This window comes from Anomaloglossus baeobatrachus, chromosome 8, assembly GCF_048569485.1.
Source record: "Anomaloglossus baeobatrachus isolate aAnoBae1 chromosome 8, aAnoBae1.hap1, whole genome shotgun sequence".
Lineage (NCBI taxonomy): Eukaryota > Metazoa > Chordata > Amphibia > Anura > Aromobatidae > Anomaloglossus > Anomaloglossus baeobatrachus.
This window is the reverse complement of record NC_134360.1, coordinates 27,724,609-27,750,476: the sequence shown is the minus strand read 5'-3', so window position 1 is coordinate 27,750,476 and position 25,868 is coordinate 27,724,609. Positions and strand designations below refer to the sequence as shown.

The following is a 25,868-nucleotide window of genomic DNA, read 5'->3' as shown; positions in this document are numbered from 1 at the left end:
CATGTCAGCTATTGAAAACAGCTGATATGTGCGCGGATCGCCACCGCCTGCCCACGGCAGAGGGGCGGGGATTAACCGCACACGATCCATGACGTACCCAGTACGTCATGGGTCGTTATACCTTTTAGAGTGATAGCTGACCTCAAGGATCACTTCTGGGTAAGAGGACGCCAGCCCTTTAAGAAAGGGTGCACACCCTATGGGCACTCCCAGATGGCCTGTGTGTGGCCTGGAAGCAGGAAGAGTTTGCAGCAGACCCTGGGGCAGGAACGGGCCGCGAGGGACAGGCAGGCAGGTGAGAAGAACAGCACCGGGACCGCGCGCTACACACCACTCCATTCATTCTCTATGGGACTGTTGAAGAACGCTGAGCACATCGGTCGGACCCTCCTCTGGATTGGTGAATAATTTCTTGTAATTGGAACTCCCCTTTAAGCCCTAATTCCAAAAACATGAGGCGTTCTCCTTTAAACGTTCACAGGTTCTTGCGTCTTTCGATCACCCCCATCATTTAATTTCTATTCATTAGCCGCAGAAGTACTAAAAACAGTCAATGTTTTCTTCGCCTGCTCCTCGCACGTTGCTTAGCAGACTAATACGGTGAAAGGCGCAATTATACAGAATACAATTTGGAGCAGCAGGAAAGCACACGGCATTTTGCAGAGCACATTATGGCGGCTCGTAGCGTTACACTGGAGCTTTGTGTCTTAATGGACTGGATTTCCATCAAGAACATTGCTCACAACTGCATAATAAATGCAGCATGAAAGGGCCGGGTATTTCTTGGCTTTCTGCTTCTTCTTTTGTCAGTATTTCGATTTATTGGGAAAAAAAAAAAAATTGAATTCCAACACGTCCAATGCGAAGAGGAAGAATCTGAGATAAAAGGGAGTTTACATTGGGTCAATGTGCAATTTGTGAAGACCGGACTAAAGCCATGACAATGCATGTGCCGTCTGAGCCACCAGGGGGGGGTTAAGATAGTTCAAGTGGGCTTAAAGGGAACTTGCCACCAGGTCATAAGTGGTGAGATTATGCCCTTAATTTATTTCCGCTGTTCTCCTGACTTTTCTACATTTTATTTTTTTAAATTCCGCCATATGGTTCCAGAGATATGGGCCTTTATTTAGTACTAATTCTTACGGCCTTTACAAGGGGGGCGTGGCTCACTGTTCTCTGGGGGGCGTGTCTTCACACCACTCTACGTGATTACTCTGAGCCACACCCCTTTAGTGGTCATTTTTATTGTCTTTATCAAATAAAAAGGCCCATATTTCTGCAACCGTATGTTGGAATTTAAAAAAAACATATAATGTAATACTCAGGGGAGCAGTAACAATAAAAGTAAATACTGGTCACCTTTGACCTGGTGATGGGTCCTCCTTGAAGACCTAGTTGTTAGAAGGAGCTGTAAACCTTTTTATCTTCAAACTTTTTGGTGTAATTCTGGACCTAAACCTTAAAGGGGTTGTCCACTACTTTGACATTGAAGGCAAATCCTTAGAATAGGTCATCAGTGTCTGATTGGCCGGGGTCCGACAGCAGGCACCCCCACTGAATTGCTCAGTACCGGTGCTACTCAGTGTTCTGATAGAGGCTGTGGTCGGGTACTGCACATCCGGCTCCCATTCTAATCAATAGGAGGTGGATGTGCAGTCCCCCGTCCATCAGAAGACGGAGCAGCGCTGGGACTTGTGAATTTCGTCTGCCGCCGCTGGGACCGGAAAACAGCTGATCGGCGGGGGTGCTGCATGTCGGACCCCAGCCGATCAGACATTGATGACCTATCCTAAGGATAGACCATCAATGTCAAAGCAGTGGATAACCCCTTTAAGCTGCTTACTTCCACTTCTCAATAAATAGTCTTAAAGGGAGTTTGTCAGCACAAAATGACTATTCAAACCAAGCACAGGTGCTCGGTACACGTGACCAACCAGTTCAGTGCATCTTCCTACCTACTGGGTGTTCATCAGTCTCTGCTCCAGAGCTGTCAATCAAGGAAGATGAAAGGAGAGCGAAATTGGAAAACAAGAGTTGAGAAGGTGCTCTGAACTGCTTGGCCCTGGCAAGGGCACGCCGAGCAACTGTGCTTGGTTTGAACAGTTATTTTGTTCGGACAAGGCTCCCTTTAATATTTGTTTTCCCACTCTTGTACATGGGCTTTCTCTGGTATTGCAACTGGGTACAAATAGTATGTCAACCACACATAAGATAGTTCATAATTTTTGGACCGCCTATATGCCTCTGTTCTCCTCTGGTTCACCCCTTCATGATTCAGCGACTTAAATACTCTGATCATTGATAATTTTTGGACAGCTGCACGCCTCTGTTGCCCTCTTGTTCTGCCATCCATAATGCATTGACTTCGATACTCGAATAGTTGATAATTTATGACCTCTGCTCTTCTCTACTCTCTTCTGGTTCTCTTCTTCATAATGCGGTGACTTCAATACTCGGATAGTGGATAATTTTTGGATCTCTGCACTCCTCTACTCTCTTCTGGTTCTGTTCTTCATAATGCGATGACTTCAATACTCAATGTTTGATAATTTTTGGACCTCTGCACGCCTCTGTTCTCGGACTTTGCCCTCCATAATGCAGTGACTTCAATACTCAGATGGTTGATAATTTTTGGACTGCTGCACCCCTCTGTTCTCTGGTTCTGACTTCCATAATGCGGTGACTTCAATACTCAGATGGTTGATAATTTTTGGACCTCTACACCTCTCTGCTCTCCTCTGGTTCTCTTGTTCATAATGTGGTGACTTCAATACTCGGATAGTTAATAATTTTTGGACCTCTGAACCCTCTGTTTTCTTCTTTATAATGCTGTGACGTCAATACTCGGATAGTTTATAATTTTTGGACATCTGCACCCCTCTGGTCTTTGGTTCTCCCCTCCATAATGAAGTGACTTCAATACTTGAATAGTTGATCATTTATGACCTCTGCACCCCTCTGCTCTCTTCTGGTTATCTTCTACATAATGCCGTGACTTCAATACTCGGATATTGGTTAATTTTTTTGGACCTCTGCACTTCTCTGCTCTCTTCTGGTTCTCCCCTCCATAATGCAGTGACTTCAATACTCTGATAGTTGATCATTTTTGGACCTCTGCACCCCTCTGTTCTCTGGCTCTCCCCTCCATAATGCAGTGACTTCAATACTCGGATAGTTGATAATTTTTGGACCTCTGCACCTCTCTGCTCTTATATGGCTCTCCCCTCCATAATGTGGCGACTTCAATACTCAGATGGTTGATAATTTTTGGACCTCTGCACTTCTCTGCTCTCTTCTGGTTCTCCCCTCCATAATGCGGTGCTTTCAATACTCGGATAGTTGATAATTTTTGGACCTCTGCACCTCTCTGCTCTCATATGGTTCTCCCCTCTATAATGCGGCGACTTCAATACTCTTATAGTTGATAATTTTTGGACCTCTGCACCCCTCTGCTCTCATATGGTTCTCCCCTCCATAATGTGGCAAATTCAATACTTAGCAGGTACTGTGTGTGTGTGTGTGTGTGTGTGTGTGTATAATATATATATACACACACACACACACACACACACATATATACACACACATATATATACACACACACACACACACACACAGAGACACACACACACACACACACACACACACGGCTCTGGTCAAAGCACCCTTCATGTTAAATTGCCCCTTTGTCTGCAGGTGAATGTGAGAAGTCCTCGCTTTCTCCTTTTCTCTCTGATCTTTTTCCTGCTGCCAGATTTACCATTTCAATTATGGGCCTTTCAACAACAGTTGTGGGAGAAATTAGCAGCTTTCTATCCCAGACGTCTTAGAACACAGAAGAAGATATTTAAGTCGTCAAGTCAATAAATTGTCTTAAATTTCCCCGGGGAGACTATTCCTCGGCTCTCCGCACACTTGACAGTGTCATGGCGACGTTTTCTTTTCTACATATTTAACTGAAATGGACAGAAAACCTGTTGTAACTATTGTATCTGGATCTTAAACGTCTATATGTCTGTAAGACGCCTCCATCCGCCCCCTTCTAAGACACAACTGGCTAAAATAGACAAATGTAATTTTTTTTTTTCCCTGGGAAGTTATCTTCTAACTTTCTCCACTTAAGAGCCACTTCTCTCACCTGCCTCATGATTTCATCATTTTATGATGCAGCTAAAATCTATCTTATTGTAAACTGCGAAACGGCCATAACGCTGAAGCATCCAGTTACCATTGTCTTTTTGGGGTCTGTGATGGGGACGGAGAGCAGGCAGAGGGAGAAGCAGAGACCGAGATGGTGCTGCAGCATTTTAGTGAGTGTTTTATCTCACCACAGAACTGGATACAGAACTGCTCAGCACTGCTGCACACTGTCCTCCCGTGCTGCTGCACACTGTCCTCCCATGCTGCTGCACACTGTCCTCCCGTGCTGCTGCACACTGTCCTCCCGTGCTGCTGCACACTGTCCTCCCATGCTGCTGCACACTGTCCTCCCGTGCTGCTGCACACTGTCCTCCCGTGCTGCTGCACACTGTCCTCCCGTGCTGCTGCACACTCTCCTCCCATGCTGCTGCACACTGTCCTCCCATGCTGCTGCACACTGTCCTCCCGTGCTGCTGCACGATGTCCTCCCGCGCTGCCGCCTAACGTCCTCCCGCGCTGCCGCCCGACGTCCTCCCACGCTGCCACCCGACGTCCTCCCGCGCTGCCGCCCGACGTCCTCCCGCGCTGCCGCACGACGTCCTCCCGCGCTGCCGCACGACGTCCTCCCGCGCTGCCGCACGACGTCCTCCCGCGCTGCCGCACGACGTCCTCCCGCGCTGCCGCACGACGTCCTCCCGCGCTGCCGCACGACGTCCTCCCGCGCTGCCGCACGACGTCCTCCCGCGCTGCCGCACGACGTCCTCCCGCGCTGCCGCACGACGTCCTCCCGCGCTGCCGCACGACGTCCTCCCGCGCTGCCGCACGACGTCCTCCCGCGCTGCCGCACGACGTCCTCCATGCGGCTGCTACTTCTGAACATGTGCTACATAGAGAAAGAAGAGCAGGAATCCCTCATCTCTGTGTGTCTGTGTATGGCAGACATCAAGGCAGCAAGTCTCCACCCAGTAGCTCAGAGACAACTGAAAATAACAGCTTGAAGAGGGGAAAACTAGTGAGACTTTACTCTTTAAGACCTCATGCACATAGGTGTCGTACATTTCAGTGCAAGTTCTGAGTTGCAGCGCTCCGCCCGTTAGTCTATGGACCCAAACTGTGCTCCCAATTTCAAGATTTAACTTTTTGTGATTCTTAGAGAATCCAACAGCAAAAAAAAAAATCTTGACTATTTCCATCTATTGCTGTTTTTCGCGGCATTGTAGCGCCACATGGCGGCACATAAATTGCCTTTTATGCAAACATCTAAATAAAGTAAAATGAATTTTACCCAATTGTTTCATTTTTCTCTTTTTATGTCGACCACTGAACGACTTTGAGGTGCTTTAAAGTCTGGTGACCCAGTAAAAAAAATTTCTCGTCTTTTTTTATGATTTTTTTGCAAAAGTTGAGTCGGTCAACGTTCCGACTTTAGATGAAAGCGCTTCTTTGAAATACAGTCGGCTTAATTTCAAACAGATGTGAAAGGTGCGCGGCGGGCCCTGCTTCCACCATCCTCTGCACACTCCAGTCCTTCACACACAGATATGAAAAGGGAAGAGCGTGCTATACTTTCCGGTCGTTAACATTTTTTTTTTTTAGAAATCTGCTGCTTGGAATTTTTATACAACATTCATTTATTTAACAAAAATAAATCCCCAATTTAATTTTGCATGCCTGTTTAGATCGCTTTTTTTTTTTTTTTTTTTATCCACCCTGAATGTAACGGAGGTGTGCATGCGTGGCCTCTGCTCCATTCATTGTCTATGGGACTGTGCTCAGTCCCATAGACCATGAATGGAATTGAGGCCGAGCATGCACACCACCACGCTATTCAAGTCAGTGCTACAGATGGGGTTCCAGAGCCCAAAACTCAGGATTGTTGGGGGTCTCATTGGCCAGATCCCATAAATCAGCAAGTTATCCTCTATCCCGTCAATAAGGGGTGTTACACATGTGTCCCCGATCCGCTGAACTTTCTCCTGCTTCACATCGGGCTTTAGACGTAGCCAATCGTGCTCCCTCCCATGTGATGAGCTTCCTAGACCTATTTAAGGTTTCCAAGACATACACCTGGGTTTTGATATTAGGGTTTTAAGTTTTTGATTACAGGAACCTTTCTGTGGCTTTTAGTGTCTGTACAACATATCTGCGGCTACAATTTCCACAGTTACCCACCTGCCTGCAGTTTCCAGTATCACTACCTACCCGCCTGCGAATTCCAGGATCGTACAACCTGCCTGTGTCCTCCTGTTTGCCTGCAGATTTTAGTACCTTTACAACCTGTCTGTGACTTCCATTTCTACAGTTACCTATCTGCCTGCAATTTCCAGTATCGCTACCTACCTTCCTACAATTTCCATTATCGCTACCTACATGCGTGCTGTTTCCAGTATCACTGCCTACCTGCCTGCGGTTTCTAGTATCGCTACCTATTTGCCTGTGATTTCAAGTATTGCTACCTACTTTCCTATGATTTCCAGTATTGCTACCTACCTGCCTGTGATTTCCAGTATTGCTACCTACCTGCCTGTGATTTCCAGTATTGCTACCTACCTGCCTGTGATTTCCAGTATTGCTACCTACCTGCCTGTGATTTCCAGTATTGCTACCTACCTGCCTGTGATTTCCAGTATTGCTACCTACCTGCCTGTGATTTCTAGTATCGCTACCTACCTTCCTATGATTTCCAGTATTGCTACCTACCTGCCTGTGATTTCTAGTATCGCTACCTACCTGCCTGTGATTTCCAGTATCGCTACCTACCTGCCTGTGGTTTCCAGTATTGCTACCTACCTGCGATTTCCAGTATCGCTAGCTACCTGCCTGTGATTTCCAGTATCGCTGCCTACCTTCCTACGATTTCCAGTATTGCTACCTACCTGCCTGCGATTTCCAGTATCTGTGCATACCTGCCTGCAGTTTCCAGTATTACACAACCTGCTTGTAGTTTTTAGAATATCTTCTTGGCTGTGTGCGGCTTCCATGGTATTAAGACTTTATAATTACTCCAGAACTCTGTTCGCTACCTGTCTGCAGTTTCCACAATGTATGCTTGGCTGTCTGCGGCTTCCAGTTTCACATTTTCCTTCCTGCCTGTGGTTTCCAGTATCTCACTACCTGCCTGCGGTCTCCAGTAACTCACTACCTGCTTGCGGTCTCCAGTACCTCACTACCTGCCTGCGGTCTCCAGTACCTCACTACCTGCCTGCGGTCTCCAGTACCTCACTACCTGCCTGTGGTCTCCAGTATCTCACTACCTGCCTGCGGTCTCCAGTATCTCACTACCTGCCTGCGGTCTCCAGTATCTCACTACCTGCCTGCGGTCTCCAGTACCTCACTACCTGCCTGCGGTCTCCAGTACCTCACTACCTGCCTGCGGTCTCCAGTATCTCACTACCTGCCTGCGGTCTCCGGTATCTCACTACCTGCCTGCGGTCTCCGGTATCTCACTACCTGCCTGCGGTCTCCGGTATCTCACTACCTGCCTGCGGTCTCCGGTACCTCACTACCTGCCTGCGGTCTCCGGTACCTCACTACCTGCCTGCGGTCTCCGGTACCTCACTACCTGCCTGCGGTCTCCAGTACCTCACTACCTGCCTGCGGTCTCCAGTACCTCACTACCTGCCTGCGGTCTCCAGTACCTCACTACCTGCCTGCGGTCTCCGGTACCTCACTACCTGCCTGCGGTCTCCGGTACCTCACTACCTGCCTGCGGTCTCCGGTACCTCACTACCTGCCTGCGGTCTCCGGTACCTCACTACCTGCCTGCGGTCTCCGGTACCTCACTACCTGCCTGCGGTCTGCGGTACCTCACTACCTGCCTGCGGTCTCCGGTACCTCACTACCTGCCTGCGGTCTCCGGTATCTCACTACCTGCCTGCAGTGTCCGGTACCTCACCACCTGCCTGCGGTCTCTAGGATCCCACTACCTGCCTGCGGTCTCCAGAATCCGACTACCTGTCGGCGGTCTCCATGATCTGGGGAATAACCATTTAATGCCCCTACACGCATTAGATGAAAGTTGGCCAAACCAACCGATTTTTGGCTGGACAATTCAGCAATGTAATATTCTCTCCCCCCTGAAAGATGATGTTGGGAGGGAGACCATAATGGGGTAGGTGCAATTTTAACACCCGATCATTTTGCTTCCAGGGGTAATAAGCTGCTGCCAGAAGACCCAGTTTCCGACCAGTATGAAACGGACACATCCCACGCTGGCGGGGGTCTAACCGTATATATTAAAACTCTATTTTCTGGCCCAACTGCAGGTCTAATGACCCTCACTGATATTCTCATGGAGCCCTTTGATGCTGGTAATTTAGGCCATTAGTTGGGCTACACACAAATTTGCATCTGTGCCGCTTCTCTTGGGTTTTGGATCCACATAGAAAGTGTCCTGTTCTTTATTATCCACTTCTTCTTTTTTTTTTTTTTTTTTTTTTTTTTTTTTATACTGCAACGAAAAGAAAGCAGTGGTTTATGTCCAACGAGGAGAATTGTGAGGTTGAGTTAAATGAAGCTATCCGTCCGTGCCCGGGAGCCGCAGCGCATTAATCAAGTGCTCTTAGGCTCTTGTGACTCCGGGGAATCTGCGTCTTTTTAATTCAAGACATTATGGTTGGGGGAATCTTCTTCAAAATAGAATTCAATCCCTAGAGTTTCCTGAGAAACAAATGCTCCTTTTCAGACCTGTAATATCCTGGCTAAAAGCTCAACTAGTCAACGTGCGCGGAAAACAGACGGCAAAGAAAGACGGCAACGCTGCAAGTTTAATTCCTGTTTTATAACTTTTACGTAAAAAGTAACTTTCACAATTTTTGGGACAATCTGAGTGTATGTAACTTGTTTTATGGGGGAAATAAAAGAAACGGATGCAAATGTATGATAAAGCGTTTGCATCCGTCTTAGGCCCCTTTCACGCATTAGTTTTTTGCCATCAAGCACAATCCGCTTTATGCCTGATGCAACGGATCCATCGCAGATTGTGGCAAAACTGATGCAACGGATCCGGCAAAAAAAACGGATCCGTCATACCACTTTTTCACCTTTTTTCTGGCCAGAAATGAATTTATTTCTCATCTGAGCATGCTCAGTTAAAAAAAACTGATCCATCGGTGGAATGCGTTTTTTGCCGCATTACGACAGATCCGGCGCCCATAAACTTTCATTATACAACATGCCGCACGGCATCGGATCCGGTGTGGTGCGGTTTTTTGGCGGTGACAAAAAAACGTTCCATTATGCGCCCTTTGGCTACTTTCACACATCAGTTTTTTGGCATCAGGCACAATTCGGCGTGTGCCTGATGCAACGGATCCGGCGCAGAATATGCAAAAACGGATGCTCCTGATCCTTTTTTTGATGGATCTGGTATACCAGATCCGTCAAAAAACGCATCTGGCGCATCCATTTTTGCATCCGTTTCGTCAGTTTTATTTCAATAAATTGGAGCATGCTCAGTTTACAAAAACTGATCCGGCGGCCGCATCAGTATTTTGCCGCATTTTGCTGCTTCCATAGGCTTCCATTGTAAATGACGCCGTATTGCGCCGGATCCGTTTTTTTTGTCAGAGACCAAAAACGTTACAAGAGATGCTCCATCCGGCTGCCGTATTAGCCAATTACGACAGATCCGGCAACAGCCGGAAAAAACGCAAAAGGCCCATCAGGCCCAATCCGGCACTAATACAAATCAATGCGCATAAAAAGGATCCAGGCGCCGGATCCGTTTTATCCGTTTTTTTCCAGATTGGAAAAAAAATGATATGTAAAAGTAGCTTTTCAGGCAGCTGGACAAGCAAACTTCACCGGATCCAGCGCGCACACCGGATGAAACGCGGCACAATACAAGTCTATGAGGAAAAAACGGATCTGTCGGCAACAGACGCCGGATCTGTTTTTTCCGCAAATCGCTGGATTCTGCCTGACTGCAAAAAACTGATGTGTGAAAGAGGCCTTACATAGAATGCAATGTTAAAAAAAAAACTTTTGAAAAGCCGATTTCTTTTGTTTGTCCTGTAAAGAAATGGATCAAAATTGATATCCAGCACCCGGCTGCAGCCACAATTCAGCGCCACAACTGAGAACATATGGCCACCAATGGCATCGGGCATTGCTAATCGTCGGGGGGTGCTAGGTGTTGTGCCCACGACTAAACTGATAAGTCCCCAGCCAACCCTTTATAAATACCATTTTTTTTCGTAAACAGTACATCTATCGTTAAAAGGGAACCTGTCGAGTCCCCTAGGTATATACACACATACATATAAATGCGCGATGGATAAAAAAAATAAGACTCAAGGTTTTCGTTTTTTTTGTGAAGCCCAATGCTGCAAACGTATCAAAACTGGTACAAAGAAACAAAGGCAGTCGCTCTTGGAAACCAGATTCCATCGCTTATTCCTCAGAACATTTACAAAGTTTAAAAAAAAGTATCTATTGGTTGTTAGGGGCAACGGATTCACATTCCATTGCAACAGTTATGAAAAATTCTCCATCGTTTTGTTTTAGGCCTGATTCATGCCCTTCAAAGGGATCCATTGAGGTCTCCTATGCCCTCCATCCCAGCCTCATTGGTACCTGTATTGTATGCCCAAATTCCCTGCCTAACCGACCCTGTATAACGGTATTCACTAATATGAAAGTTTAAAAAAGCAACTTATAAACCTCGCGGTCCCTATGTTAATTTTGTCTGTGACTAGTCGCGGGGGCATTGTTTCCCTAAACTAGTCGGCCCTCCATATTATCACACCCCTGTGGGCATAACAACATGATTTCCACGAGCTGGCGTCACCATCAGCTATTGGAAATCTCATGCATGCGCGCAGCTCATTTCGGCCTCGTCAGTGCGCCCTTTTGAAGAAGGGTGGACGCTTCCTGGCTTCATTAGGCGCACTGCGCATCACCGGAAGTTGAGTAGTCGTCTGAAGGTCCGGTCATGCGCAATGCAACTAATAAAGCCGAGAAGTGTCCAGCCACCCTGCTTCAAAGGCGCACTGACGAGGCCAAAGTGAGCCCAACGCATGGGTGAGAAGTACAATAGCTGTTGGTGCTGCATAACAACATAGAAAGGGGGCTGACCAGTCTGGGGAAACAACGCGCCATTGACTAGTCAAGGCCCTAATTGGCATAGGGAGCTTAAGGTTATTAAGTAGCTCTATTTAAAACATTTATATTAGTGAACAGCATTATGTAGGGCTAGCTAGGTTGGGAATTTGGGCATACAGGAATCAATGCTGTTGGATGGGAGGGCATAGGGGACCTGGCAGGTTCCCTTTTAAACAGGCCTAAAACAAAATCATGAGTTTTCAGAACTGTTGGAATGGAATGTTAATAGGTTGCTATGGGCAACCTATCTCGATACATATCTGTTTAAACTTTCCAAATCTAATATATAAAGCTGAGTGTGTGTGTGTGTGTGTGTGTGTGTATGTGTATGTGTGTGTGTATGCCCGCTAAAGGAATCCGCACCGTCGCATTTACAATCACAAAATTTTGCACAGACGCCTCATGTGACTCAGGGAACGTCCTAGATTATGTTTGGACGGGAAAATTTAGCCCTGCGCTTTAGGTACTCTCCAAAAAACCTGGCTCCATTAAAGTCAATGGAGCTGCGAGCTATAAGCTAATAGCAGCTGTAATTGGTTGCTATAGGAACAAATACATTGATAGTATAAGAAGCTTCTGTGTGAGATAATATGATGTCAGTGGGGAGACAGCTAAAGAGAGAGACAAAAAGAGAGAGAGAGGCAGACAGGGAAAGAGACAGACACAGGGTTAGAGACAGGCAGACACAGGGTTAGAGACAGGCAGACACAGGGTTAGAGACAGGCAGACACAGGGTTAGAGACAGGCAGACACAGGGTTAGAGACAGGCAGACACAGGGTTAGAGACGTTAGAGACAGGCAGACACAGGGTTAGAGACAGGCAGACACAGGGTTAGAGACAGGCAGACACAGGGTTAGGGACAGGCAGACACAGGGTTAGAGACAGGCAGACACAGGGTTAGAGACAGGCAGACACAGGGTTAGAGACAGGCAGACACAGGGTTAGAGACAGGCAGACACAGGGTTAGAGACATGCAGACACAGGGTTAGAGACAGGCAGACACAGGGTTAGAGACAGGCAGACACAGGGTTAGAGACAGGCAGACACAGGGTTAGAGACAGGCAGACACAGGGTTAGAGACAGGCAGACACAGGGTTAGAGACAGGCAGACACAGGGTTAGAGACAGGCAGACACAGGGTTAGAGACAGGCAGACACAGGGTTAGAGACAGGCAGACACAGCGTTAGAGACAGGCAGACACAGGGTTATAGACAGGCGGACACAGGGTTAGAGACAGGCGGACACAGGGTTAGAGACAGGCGGACACAGGGTTAGAGACAGGCGGACACAGGGTTAGAGACAGGCGGACACAGGGTTAGAGACAGGCGGACACAGGGTTAGAGACAGGCGGACACAGGGTTAGAGACAGGCGGACACAGGGTTAGAGACAGGCGGACACAGGGTTAGAGACAGGCGGACACAGGGTTAGAGACAGGCGGACACAGGGTTAGAGACAGGCGGACACAGGGTTAGAGGCAGGCGGACACAGGGTTAGAGGCAGGCGGACACAGGGTTAGAGGCAGGCGGACACAGGGTTAGAGGCAGACGGACACAGGGTTAGAGGCAGACGGACACAGGGTTAGAGGCAGACGGACACAGGGTTAGAGGCAGACACAGGGTTAGAGGCAGACAGACAGGGCTGCCCCCATACAGCGGTGGATTCCGTGTCTGACAGCCCACACAGCGTTTTCCCTCACATGTGCTACTGACTGAGGAAGGTCCACATAGGACCAAAAACGTTTTTGTTACGCACATAAATAAATATTTATTTTTCTCTCTATTGGGAGACCCAGACAATTGGGTGTATAGGCTATGCCTCCGGAGGCCGCACAAAGTACTACACTTAAAAGTGTTAGGCCCCTCCCCTTCTGCCTATACACCCCCCGTGCTCCCACGGGCTCCTCAGTTTTTTGCTTTGTGCGAAGGAGGTCAGACACACACAGCACAGCTCCACAGATTGGTCAGCAGCAGCTGCTGACTATGTCGGATGGAAGAAAAGTGGGCCCATATAGGGCCCCCAGCATGCTCCCTTCTCACCCCACTCTTGTCGGCGGTGTTGTTAAGGTTGAGGTATCCATTGCGGGTACGGAGGCTGGAGCCCACATGCTGCTTTCCTTCCCCATCCCCCTCTGGGCTCTGGGTGAAGTGGGATCTTACCGGTCTCCAGGCACTGAGACCGTGCTCCATCCACAACTCCTGTGGAGCCTGATGGATAGGAGCCGAGTATCGTTCAGGGACATGGCCCTGCATCTTGGAGGTACTCTGTATCCCTGTGGGGACCGCGCACGGCATCACCTCAGCTTTGCTGGGTGTGCTAGTGCACCGGGGACCGCGGCGCTGACCGGGTCTATATGTGCCATTACACACTCAGCGTCGCTGAGTGTGTTTATATGTAAGGGCTACCGCACTAACCGCCGCTGCCATGGGACACTGCGGCGCGGCTGGGACTTGTAGTTCGCCGGGGACTTTCACGCCGGCCGCGCTTTTACGGCGGCCGCGTTTATTACTAGAGTCCCCGGCTTCCTTGCGGCCTAGTTTACTTTTCTCCCGCCCTCAGCCCTGACAGGCAGGGGGAAGGGCGGGACGCTGCACGGAGCAAGCAGCTCTGAGGGCTGGAGTATGATTTACATACTCCACCCCCCTCACTGTGCACGGTGTGAGCACCAGTTCGCGCTCTTTCTCGGCCACGCCCACAGCTCCCTCATCTCGTCGGGACGCCGCAGCCATTCCTGTCAGCTCCACCGACGCTGCAGAAGAGGGACAAGTCCTGGGAGACCCAGACACGGTCTCTGGTGGCCTCACAACCGCTTTAGGCGGCTGGTAAGCAGCACCTGTTGGTGCTAGCCCCATGGTGCTGTAGTGTATTGGTACATTATTTGTGTATCATATATACTTTACACTGTATGAGCACAGTGCATTCTGGCTATATACCCTTTTGTGTAACTCAAGGAAAACTATAGCATGGCGCCCACAAAAGGCAGGGGTGCCAAAACACAGGCTTATTATGCTGCCTGCGCCGCTTGTAAGACCCCACTACCGGCAGGTTCCACTGACCCTCATTGTGTGCAGTGTTCGACCCCTGTGCCACTTCTTCAGCCGGAGCCTATGCTAAGAGGGGCCCAGGGGGAGACACCTGTTGACACTGTCCAGGTGACGGGGACTGAGTTTGCTAAACTCTCTGAGACTATGGCTAAGATACTAAAAGCCTTGCAGTCCAGGCCGGTATCTCAGCAACGGGACCCTGTTGAATCGTTGTTCCCGGGCCCCCCTCAGTTGGACCAACAATGTCCTCCCGGGGTATCTCCTACATCCCAGTCTGAAGGTTCTGACTTAGTCCCCAGCCCCAGATTGACTAAGCGGGCTCGCTTAGAATTTCCCTCGACATCATATTGTTTAGGGTCTCAGCGGGGGGAATCTTTGGTTGATGATGCGGAGACAGCTGATCAGGATTCTGATCCTGAGAGCGCTCTCAATCTTAATACTCCAGACGGGGACGCCATAGTGAACGATCTTATTGCGTCCATCCATCAGTTGCTGGATATTTCTCCCTCAGCCCCTCCGGCGGAGGAGTCAGCTTCTCAGCAGGAGAAATTTCGTTTCAGGTTTCCCAAGCGGACACAGAGTATGTTTCTAGACCACTCTGATTTCAGAGAGGCAATCCAGAATCACCATGCTTGTCCAGATAAGCGTTTTTCTAAGCGCCTTAAGGATACACGTTATCCTTTCCCCCCGGACGTGGTTAAAGGTTGGACTCAATGTCCCAAAGTGGATCCTCCAATCTCCAGACTGGCGGCTAGATCCATACTTGCAGTGGAAGATGGGGCCTCGCTCAAAGATGCCACTGACAGGCAGATGGAGCTCTGGTTGAAATCCATCTATGAAGCTATCGGAGCTTCTTTTGCCCCAGCATTCGCAGCCGTATGGGCGCTGCAAGCTATCTCAGCAGGTCAAGCGCAAATTGAAGCAGCCACTTGCACGGCCGCGCCACAAGTGGCATCCATTACCACCCAGACCTCGGCAATTGCGTCTTACGCTATTAATGCTGTCCTGGACTCTGTGAGCCGTACGGCGGTGGCGACCGCCAATTCGGTGGTACTCCGCAGGGCCTTGTGGCTACGGGAATGGAAGGCAGATTCTGCTTCCAAAAAGCGCTTAACCAGTTTGCCAATTTCTGGCGACAGGCTGTTTGGCGAGCGTCTGGATGAAATCATCAAACAATCCAAGGGAAAGGATACATCCTTACCCCAGCCCAAACAGAACATTCCCCAACAGAGGAGAGGGCAGGCGAGGTTTCGGTCCTTTCGGGGCGCGGGCAGGTCCCAATTCTCCTCGTCCAAAAGGTCTCAGAAAGAACAAAGGAACTCTGATGCATGGCGGTCTAAGTCACGTCCTAAAAAGAACATTGGAGGCACCGCTAACAAGGCGGCTTCCTCATGACTTTCGACCTCCTCTAGTAGCATCCTCGGTCGGTGGCAGGCTCTCCCGCTTTTGCGACACCTGGCTGCCACAAATAAAAGACCGCTGGGTGAGAGACATTCTGTCTCACGGTTACAAGATAGAGTTCATCTCTCGTCCCCCGACTCGATTCTTCAGGTCTTCTCCGCCTCCCGAGAGAGCCGAGGCTCTTCTGCAGGCGCTGGGCACTCTGAAGGCAGAAGGAGTGGTGGTCCCTGTTCCTCTTCATCAACAGGGCCACGGTTTTTACTCCAACTTGTTTGTGGTCCCAAAGAAGGACGGGTCTTTCCGTCCTGTCCTAGACCTGAAACTTCTCAACAAACACGTAAAGACCAGGCGGTTCCGGATGGAATCCCTTCGCTCCGTCATCGCCTCAATGTCCCAAGGAGATTTCCTTGCATCGATCGATATCAAAGATGCTTATCTCCACGTTCCGATTGCCCCAGAGCACCAGCGCTTCTTGCACTTCGCCATAGGAAACGAACACCTGCAGTTCGTGGCACTGCCATTCGGCCTGGCAACAGCCCCACGGGTTTTCACCAAGGTTATGGCTACTGTAGTAGCGGTCCTCCATTCTCAGGGTCACTCGGTGATCCCGTACTTGGACGATCTGTTGATCAAGGCACCCTCTCAAGAGGCATGCCAACACAGCCTCGACGCTACCCTGGAGACTCTCCAGAGTTTCAGGTGGATCATCAATTTTCCAAAGTCAAATCTGACACCAGCCCAATCGCTCACATACCTTGGCATGGAGTTTCATACCCTCTCAGCGATAGTGAAGCTTCCGCTGATCAAGCAGCGGTCACTACAGACAGGGGTACAATCTCTCCTTCAAGGCCAGTCACACCCCTTGAGGCGCCTCATGCACTTCCTGGGGAAGATGGTGGCAGCAATGGAAGCAGTCCCTTTCGCGCAGTTTCACCTGCGTCCTCTTCAATGGGACATCCTACGCAAATGGGACAGGAAGCCGACGTCCCTCGACAGGACCGTCTCCCTCTCTCAGGCGACCAAAGCTTCCCTTCGGTGGTGGCTTCTTCCCACTTCATTATCGAAGGGGAAATCCTTCCTTCCCCCATCCTGGGAGGTGGTCACGACGGACGCGAGTCTGTCAGGGTGGGGAGCGGTTTTTCTCCACCACAGGGCTCAGGGTACGTGGACCCAGCAAGAGTCCTCGCTTCAGATCAATGTTCTGGAAATTCGGGCATTGTATCTTGCCCTGAAAGCGTTCCAGCAGTGGCTGGAAGGCAAGCAGATCCGAATTCAGTCGGACAATTCCACAGCGGTGGCATACATCAACCACCAAGGCGGCACACGCAGTCGACAAGCCTTCCAGGAAGTCCGGCGGATTTTGATGTGGGTGGAAGCCACGGCCTCCACCATATCCGCAGTTCACATCCCAGGCGTGGAAAACTGGGAAGCAGATTATCTCAGTCGCCAGGGCATGGACGCAGGGGAATGGTCCCTTCACCCGGACGTGTTTCAGGAGATCTGTTGCCGCTGGGGGGTGCCGGACGTCGACCTCATGGCGTCCCGGCACAACAACAAGGTACCAACGTTCATGGCACGGTCTCAAGATCCCAGAGCTCTGGCGGCAGACGCCTTAGTTCAGGATTGGTCGCAGTTTCAGCTCCCTTATGTGTTTCCTCCGCTGGCACTGTTGCCCAGAGTGTTACGCAAGATCAGGGCCGACTGCCGCCGCGCCATCCTCGTCGCTCCAGACTGGCCGAGGAGGTCGTGGTACCCGGATCTGTGGCATCTCACGGTCGGCCAACCGTGGGCACTACCAGACCGACCAGACTTGCTGTCTCAAGGGCCGTTTTTCCATCTGAATTCTGCGGCCCTCAACCTGACTGTGTGGCCATTGAGTCCTGGATCCTAGCGTCTTCAGGGTTATCTCAAAAAGTCATTGCCACTATGAGACAGGCTAGGAAACCAACGTCCGCCAAGATTTATCACAGGACGTGGAAAATTTTCCTGTCGTGGTGCTCTGCTCAGGGTTTTTCTCCCTGGCCATTTGCATTACCTACTTTTCTGTCCTTCCTTCAATCTGGACTGGAAAAGGGTTTGTCGCTCGGTTCCCTTAAGGGACAAGTTTCAGCGCTCTCTGTGTTTTTTCCAGAAGCGCCTAGCTAGACTTCCACAGGTACGCACGTTCCTGCAGGGAGTTTGTCACATCGTTCCACCTTACAAGCGGCCGTTAGAACCCTGGGATCTAAACAGGGTGCTGATGGTTCTTCAGAAACCACCATTCGAGCCAATGAGAGATATCTCTCTCTCACGACTTTCGCAGAAAGTGGTTTTTCTAGTAGCAGTCACTTCTCTTCGGAGAGTGTCTGAGCTAGCAGCGTTGTCGTGCAAAGCCCCTTTTCTGGTTTTTCACCAGGACAAGGTGGTTCTACGTCCGGTTCCGGAATTTCTCCCTAAGGTGGTATCCCCCTTTCATCTCAATCAGGATATTTCCTTACCCTCTTTTTATCCTCATCCAGTTCACCAATGTGAAAAGGATTTGCACTTGTTAGATCTGGTGAGAGCACTCAGACTCTACATTTCTCGTACGGCGCCCCTGCGCCGCTCGGATGCACTCTTTGTCCTTGTCGCTGGCCAGCGTAAAGGGTCACAGGCTTCCAAATCAACCCTGGCTCGGTGGATCAAGGAGCCAATTATCGAAGCTTACCGTTCGGCTGGGCTTCCGGTTCCCTCAGGGCTGAAGGCCCATTCTACCAAAGCCGTGAGAGCGTCCTGGGCTTTGAGGCACCAGGCTACGGCTCAACAGGTGTGTCAGGCGGCTACCTGGTCGAGCCTGCACACTTTCACGAAGCACTATCAGGTGCATACCTATGCTGCGGCGGATGCCAGCCTAGGTAGACGAGTCCTTCAGGCGGCGGTTGCCCACCTGTAGGAAAGGGCCGTTTTACGGCTCTCTTACGAGGTATTATTTTACCCACCCAGGGACTGCTTTTGGACGTCCCAATTGTCTGGGTCTCCCAATAGAGCGAAAAAGAAGAAGGGAATTTTGTTTACTTACCGTAAATTCCTTTTCTTCTAGCTCTAATTGGGAGACCCAGCACCCGCCCCTGTTTTTTTGTGTACACATGTTGTTCATGTTGAATGGTTTCAGTTCTCCGAGTTTTCCTTCGGATTGAAGTTACTTTAAACCAGTTTATAATTATTTTTCCTCCTTCTTGCTTTTGCACCAAAACTGAGGAGCCCGTGGGAGCACGGGGGGTGTATAGGCAGAAGGGGAGGGGCCTAACACTTTTAAGTGTAGTACTTTGTGCGGCCTCCGGAGGCATAGCCTATACACCCAATTGTCTGGGTCTCCCAATTAGAGCTAGAAGAAAAGGAATTTACGGTAAGTAAACAAAATTCCCTTCTTCTTCAAATCATCTTGGGAGTGCCTTGTATACTTCTCACTGTTTGGCTTTGGATCGTGAAGTGCACCTCAATATCTCCTAGACCCATATATAGGAAGTGCCATTTTCTTCTTGCTAGAAGTAAAGAGACAGAGACCGAGACAGACGGGGGGACAGAAACTCTGAGCGAGACAGCCAGGGGGACAGTTACTATCCCGGGCAACTTCCGGGTACCTCAGCTAGTGTTCTATAAAGAATAAGTGCTGGAATCCGGTTGCTAAGAGCGACTGCCTTTTGTTTGTACCAGTTTTTTAAAATCTCCACCATTGGGATTTTTTGGTTTAATTTTTTTTGTTGAAACAATTCTTAATAGGTTTACAAGTAAAATATATCTTTGTACCGTGTTAGCCAGTAGAGATAAAAAAAATTTTGTTTAAAAGAACAGAGAGTCCTCAGTGGTTGATACCTTTTAATGGCTAACTGAAAAGATGGTAATAATTGCAAGCTTTCGAGACTACTCGGGTCTCTTCATCAGGCATGGTATAACACAAAATCTGACTCTTCAGATTTTGTGTTATACCATGCCTGATGAAGAGACCCGAGTAGTCTCGAAAGCTTGCAATTATTACCATCTTTTCAGTTAGCCATTAAAAGGTATCAACCACTGAGGACTCTCTGTTCTTTTAAACAAAATTTTTTTAATAGGTTTAGGCTTTTTTTTTTTTGTTGTTTTTGCATATAAGAAAAAAGACTTTTATCAAATCCGACTTTCATTCATTGTTTGTTTATACCGTCATTGTGGCATCTGTTTTTCTTGTATGCAAAAAAAAAAAAAAAAGCACCACGATATACGAGTGATGTGAACACAGCCTACAACTTTTTCCAATTACCGTCCAACTGTTTTCTATTCCTTGTGTTTTCCTCGGCTTTGCTGACATTCTTGACCAGAACACATCACTGTTGTTTGTGAAATCTACAGGGACTGTGATGAGTCTGGAATTGTTGTTTGTCGCTTTTTTCTTTTTTTTTTTTTCTATTTTTTTTTCGAGTTGTCGTCTGATTAGCGGTGCAATCTGTTCATATAATGTATAGTCAGCTGTGATTCTCGCGCCCGATTTTCTGTCTTCCATTGAACTGAAAAGCTTTGACGAGAATAAATTATCCACTGCACGTCTTTAGGCTTTTAATGGCTCAATGAACCAGTGTCTAATTTCTTTTGTATGAAGAATTTGCTTCCACCGACCGGGCCGAGGAATGTGTGATTGGAACATAATTTTATCCTGTGTTTTAAAGCCGTCGGATAGCTAACATTTGTCTGTAGTAACTCAATTTGTACCGTGGCTGGGATATTTCCATAAAAAATCCATTATGCCCTTTGCAATTTTTGTACACGGTACCTAAGAGAGTAGAGCCGTATCACTGCAACTAAAATTACATTTTCTACTAAAGAACATTTTCTCGTAATCCCGTTAGGGAATTTTGAGCTGTGAAGGAATAAATAAAAAAAAATAATAATAATAATAAAAAAAATGAAAATTATAGTTCTCTTAAAATCAGATATTTAAGTACATGTGAATTGGTGACCGAAAGGAATTAATGGACCAATGCAAAAAAAAAACAAACCTGGGACTAAATCTCCAAGATCAAATTAAAGTCCTCATTTGCCCAGAGGGCAAGAAGTAGCGGTGTCTGTATCGATCGCAACGGCAGGTGTAATTCTTACATTTTTTTTATTTGTTATTGGCGGTGTTTGTTTTACTTGTGTCTTGAAATGTTACATTTTTATTTGTTCTCCTATTCATTATGGTTTTGTGGTTTTACTGGAAATGTTGGCTATGATTTCTCCAATTACAAGGTAGAGAGAAAAAAAAAAAACAAAATGGGAATTGGATTTGATTTTGGAGAAAAAAACCCCATTTCAAATATTTGATGCGCGGACGGTTTAGTTAGATAAAGCGAAAATGCAAGACATGAAATAAAAAAATTATCAAATTCTAAAAGATGAGGAGAGATTATTCAATAGAGGGTTTTAGCAACTTGACCGACTTTTTTTGTTTTTTTGGGATCTCTTCTTTTTTTTTTTTTTTTTTGGCTTTTTCTACTTTTCTTCTTTTTGGCCTTTTTGTACTTTGCACTTTTTTTTTTACTTTTTGTACTTTTTTGGGAGCTTTTTGTACTTTTTTGGCCTTTGTGTACTTTTTTTTTTTTGGTCTTTTCTGACTTTTTGTACTATTTTTTTTTTTCTGTTTTTTAGCCTTTTTGTACTTTGCCCCCCCCCCCCTTTTTTATTCTTTGCCTCTTTGTACTTTTGTTTTTTTTGACCTTTTTGTACTTTTTTTTTTTTGGGGAGGGGGGCCTCTCTGCACTCTTCCTTTTTTTTTTTTTTTTTTATACTTTTGTTTGGGAGGCTTTTTGTACTTTTCCTTTTTTGGGGGCCTTTTGTACTTTTTGGAGGCTTTTTGTACTTTTCCTTTTTTCATTATTTGTACTTTTCTTTTTTGGGAGGATTGTTGTACTTTTAATTTTTATTTGTTTTTGCCTTTTTGTACTTTTCTAGCCTTGTACTTTTATTTTTTGGCTTTTTTTGTGCTTTGTACTTTTTTGGCCTTTGTGTATTTTTTTGGCCTTTTTTTAGTTTTTGTACTTTTTTTTTTTCTTTGCCTTTTTTTTACTTTTTGGGGGCTTTTTTTCATTCTTTGCCTTTTTGTGCTTGTGTTTTTTTGGCCTTTTCTTTTTTTTGGGACCCTTTCTGCACTGTTCCTTTCTTTTTACGTTTTGTACTTTTTTGGAGGCTTTTTGTACTTTTTCACTTTTTTTCTACTTTTTTTGGGAGGATTTTTGCACTTCCTTTTTGTACTTTTCTTTTCTGGTCTTTACTAGTGATATTTTTGGCCTTTATTGTACTTTTTTTTTTTTTAGCTTTTTTTTGTACTTTTCTTTTTTTAAGGATTTTTTGGTACATTTATTTATTTTTTTTTTGCTTTTTGTACTTTTTTTTTTTTACTTTTTTTTTTAGTCAATGTTCATTTATTAACATGGTCACACAATTTTTTAACATTAATTTTTGAAGCTAAAAAGAATCTTTAAAAAATTGGCTCTTTTTTATTTTTTTGTTTTTTACTGTTTTTGTTCATGGGATGTTTTTCTGCTTCAATCGATTCAGTTGTCAACTTTGGAGCGGTTTGTCGAGCACTGACACCTCAAGAATTGATCTAGAGTGCGGGGCATGTGCACTATAGATGTCTCTTTCTATTAAAATGAGTAGGAATCTCGTTCCAAAATTATATTTAGAAGTTTTTCATGTGGATCATGGAGGAGGATTTTCTTCAAAAGCCACATAAAAAAGTCTCCATATGAACATGCCCCCATATGGACACACAGATTACTAAATTACAGATGTTTTATTTTTGTAATTTTTTTTGGGGGGGGGGTTGCATGTGTGTATTTTATCAAATTTATTCATTTTTTATTATATTTTTATCTTTCTGCAGAAGCCCGAGAAATCGTCCTAAAAGCCCAGATCTTGGCTGGCGGGAGAGGTAAAGGTGTTTTTGACAGCGGGCTTAAAGGTGGAGTTCACTTAACTAAAGAGTAAGTTTTTAAGTTTCGCGCCATTTGTAAACCTTCAGAATTGTCCGGTCTGTTCCTCTATACAGAAAGACAAAGGTTGTCCTAATTTCTTGACATTTTAACATTTTGAGGGCAGAAATTTGGGCTGATTGATGAAAGGTTTGTGCAGCAGCTCTTTCTTCTTGTGCATTTATTTTGCTTTTTTTTAGCATTATTTTTTCCGCATTTTTTTAATCTTTTTTTTTATTTTTTTTTATTACATTCTTAAAATCCTATAAAGGCACGTTTAATTTAATCTTGTAAAGTTTTATATATCCCCATAACTTTGTGCATGGGGGTTTCCTCTAAACTGATCACATCACTGGGAAACAATGTGACGTGATCAAAGGACTCTTCCCTCTTTCGTTGCCTTGGAGTCACAGTTTTTTGGGTTGTTTTTATTTACACAGCTCACCAAAAAACAAAACAACTTATTTTTTTTTATAGATTAAAGAGTATTCCTGACCTTTGTAGGTCTGACCACTAAGGCCAGTTTCACACATCCTTCTTTTTGCCGGTTTTGCGGATCCGGCGCGCTCCCGTACAGTGAATACAGTACAATGACAGCGCTGTAACTTCCGGGTCACATGCGCCGGTCACATGACAGCACGTGACTGGTGCTTGTTGTGCTGTCATAGTACTGTATTCACTGTACGGGAGCGCGCCGGATCCGCGAAACCGGCAAAAAGAAGGATGTGTGAAACTGGCCTTAGACTCCAAGCAATTTTAACAATATGGCTTTGGTTCCCCCAGAACAGAGCGCTGCAACCGTTTCTTGACTGCAGCAGAGATGCGCATGCTCGACCTCCTCTCCATACTCTGCTACTTCTCTAATCTCATAGACAATGAATGGATAAGAGGTCGAGCATGCACATCTCTGCTTCTTTTAAGACAGCCCTCTTTTGAGGGAACAAGAACCCCATTATTTTAAATTGCTTGGGGGTCGTTCAATGTAGGCTTCGTCCTTGAACAGAGCAGAGGTGCGCATGCTCGACCTCCTCTCCACACTGTTTATGCGACTGCTCTATGCTACTTCTGCTAGTCCCATAGACAATGAATGGATAAGTGGTTGAGCATGCGCACCTCTGCTTCATTTAAGACAGGCCTGATCTTTGGGAACCAGAGCCCCATTTTTTAAATTGCTTGGGGTATACGGGGTCAGACCCTGTTCTTGGGATTGTTTGGGAGTGCTAATGGTTGTGACCCCTGCGATCATCAAATTATTCCCTATCCTATGAATATGTTAAAGGGTTATTCAAAAAATTACAGATATTCATAGGATAATGGAGATAAGCTCCATTTAACTGCTTACACAGTTAAGGCCCAGTCACACACAACGACTTACCAGCGATCCCGAAAACGATGCTACCTGATAGGGATCGCAGGTAAGTCGCTGGGAGGTCGCAGGTGAGATGTCACACAGTCAGATCTTACCAGCGATGCAGGAACAATACAGGTCGCAGTAGCGACCTGTATAACGATCTCAGCAGTCACTGTGACCCTGTCACACAGTGTCAAACACAGCGATGTGTCCTGCCCAGCAGGACATTGCCTTTGAAGAAAATGGCCTGGACCATTCTGCAACGACTAGAGATCTCACAGCAGGGGCCTGATCGCTGGTAAGTGTCACACATAACGAGATCGCTAACGGGATCGCTACTGCGTCACCAAAACGGTGACTCAGCTGTGATCTCGCTAGCGATCTCGTTATGTGTGACAGTACCTTTAATCAAAACTGTGCACCACTTAATGACCAGCACTACTTTTTTTTTATGGGCAGGCATTAAGAGTCCTTAAAGGGTTATTCCCAAAATAACAGGAACATATTAATAGGATTAGGGAATCATTTGCTGACCTCAGGGGGTACAACCACTGGACCCCAAGAAATCCCAAGAACAGGGTCTGACCCAATATACCCCAAGCAATTTAAAAAACGAGGCTCTGGTTCCCCCCTAGAACAGGACCGTCTTAAATGGAGAAATGGAGCAGAGGTGCGCATGCTCGACTTCTGCTAATCCCATAGATAATGAATGGATAAGAAGTAGCAGAGAGCAGTGCCACAAACACTGGAGAGGAGGGCGAGCATGCACACCTCTGCTCTATTTAAGACAGGCCTGTTCTGGGGAAAAACCAAAGCACCGGTTTTTAAATTTTATGGGGTCTTAGTGGTCAGACCCGATTCTTGGGATGCCTTGGGGTCCCAGTGGTTGTACCCCTTGCGATCAGCAAATGATTCCATATGCCTATGAATATGTTCCTGCTACTTTGGGAATGACCCTTTAAGGACTCTTAATGTCTGCCCATAACAAAGGAATGTTGGTGGTCATCAAGTGGTGCACTGTTTTGATTAACTGTAAGTAGTTAAATGGCGCTTATCTCCATGGGCGCTTGTAGATTTGGACATGTCTAATCCGAATAATTCAGGGTTGTAAGTCCTTGTTTATGGTTCAAACCTACATTTCAATCTATTGAACCACATTTCAAATAGACCTCACCCTAGAGTTGATTCACAAGACCTGGTCCATCATTGATGATCTGTGGCCGCTGAGCAGGAGCCCTATGAAATGACACATGTCTGACGGCACTCATGACTTTTCTTCTGATTAGCCGCTTGGCCAGGTCCGCTAATCCGAAGAGCCGCAGGTGCTGGGAAGTAAGAGGCGGTTCATAGGGCTTCCGTCCAGATTACCGACGTTGACAATTTTCCCGGTTCTGAGAATTGATTTGCTCCAACCCTCCTGCACTCGAATGCTCATGACATGTGAATTAGGCCTCATCATTAGGACACATTACAGCTTTCGTCTTGATCTTTATTCTTGTGCATTTTGTACAATTTATTTTGCATTTCTTTCTAAATTTACTTTACAGCCCCAACAAAGTAGAAGTTCTCACCAAGCAGATGATCGGTTACCACCTTTCTACAAAACAAACGCCCCAGGGCGGTGTCAAAGTCAACAAGGTACGGAGCCGTGTTATGTGGAATATGTCCGGATCACCGCATCCGGTGCAACATGGAACCATTGTTGTATGAATTCGACCCCTGGGCTGTAAACTCCAACACCAAGCCCGGTCTATGCGCTCTCCTGCTTAGGGTTGTAGTAGTGCAGTTTTTTTTGGGGGTGGTCTTACCAGCTCTTTCTCATAGTTGATCAATGTTTGTTTGCTGCACGATGCGAAGTGCATTGCAGATGAGGATGTATAGTTGC

General features: G+C 46.8%; 1 protein-coding gene across 1 annotated transcript in view; it reads left to right on the top strand.

The window, feature by feature from the left end:
- Nucleotides 1-25,868, top strand: part of SUCLG2 (succinate-CoA ligase GDP-forming subunit beta) — a 271,295-nt gene that overhangs the window by 71,940 nt on the left and 173,487 nt on the right. The window contains exons 3-4 of the mRNA XM_075320699.1: nt 22,545-22,644; nt 25,531-25,621. Of these exons, the coding sequence (XP_075176814.1) occupies nt 22,545-22,644; nt 25,531-25,621 (191 nt within the window). The remainder of the gene's footprint in view (nt 1-22,544; nt 22,645-25,530; nt 25,622-25,868) is intronic.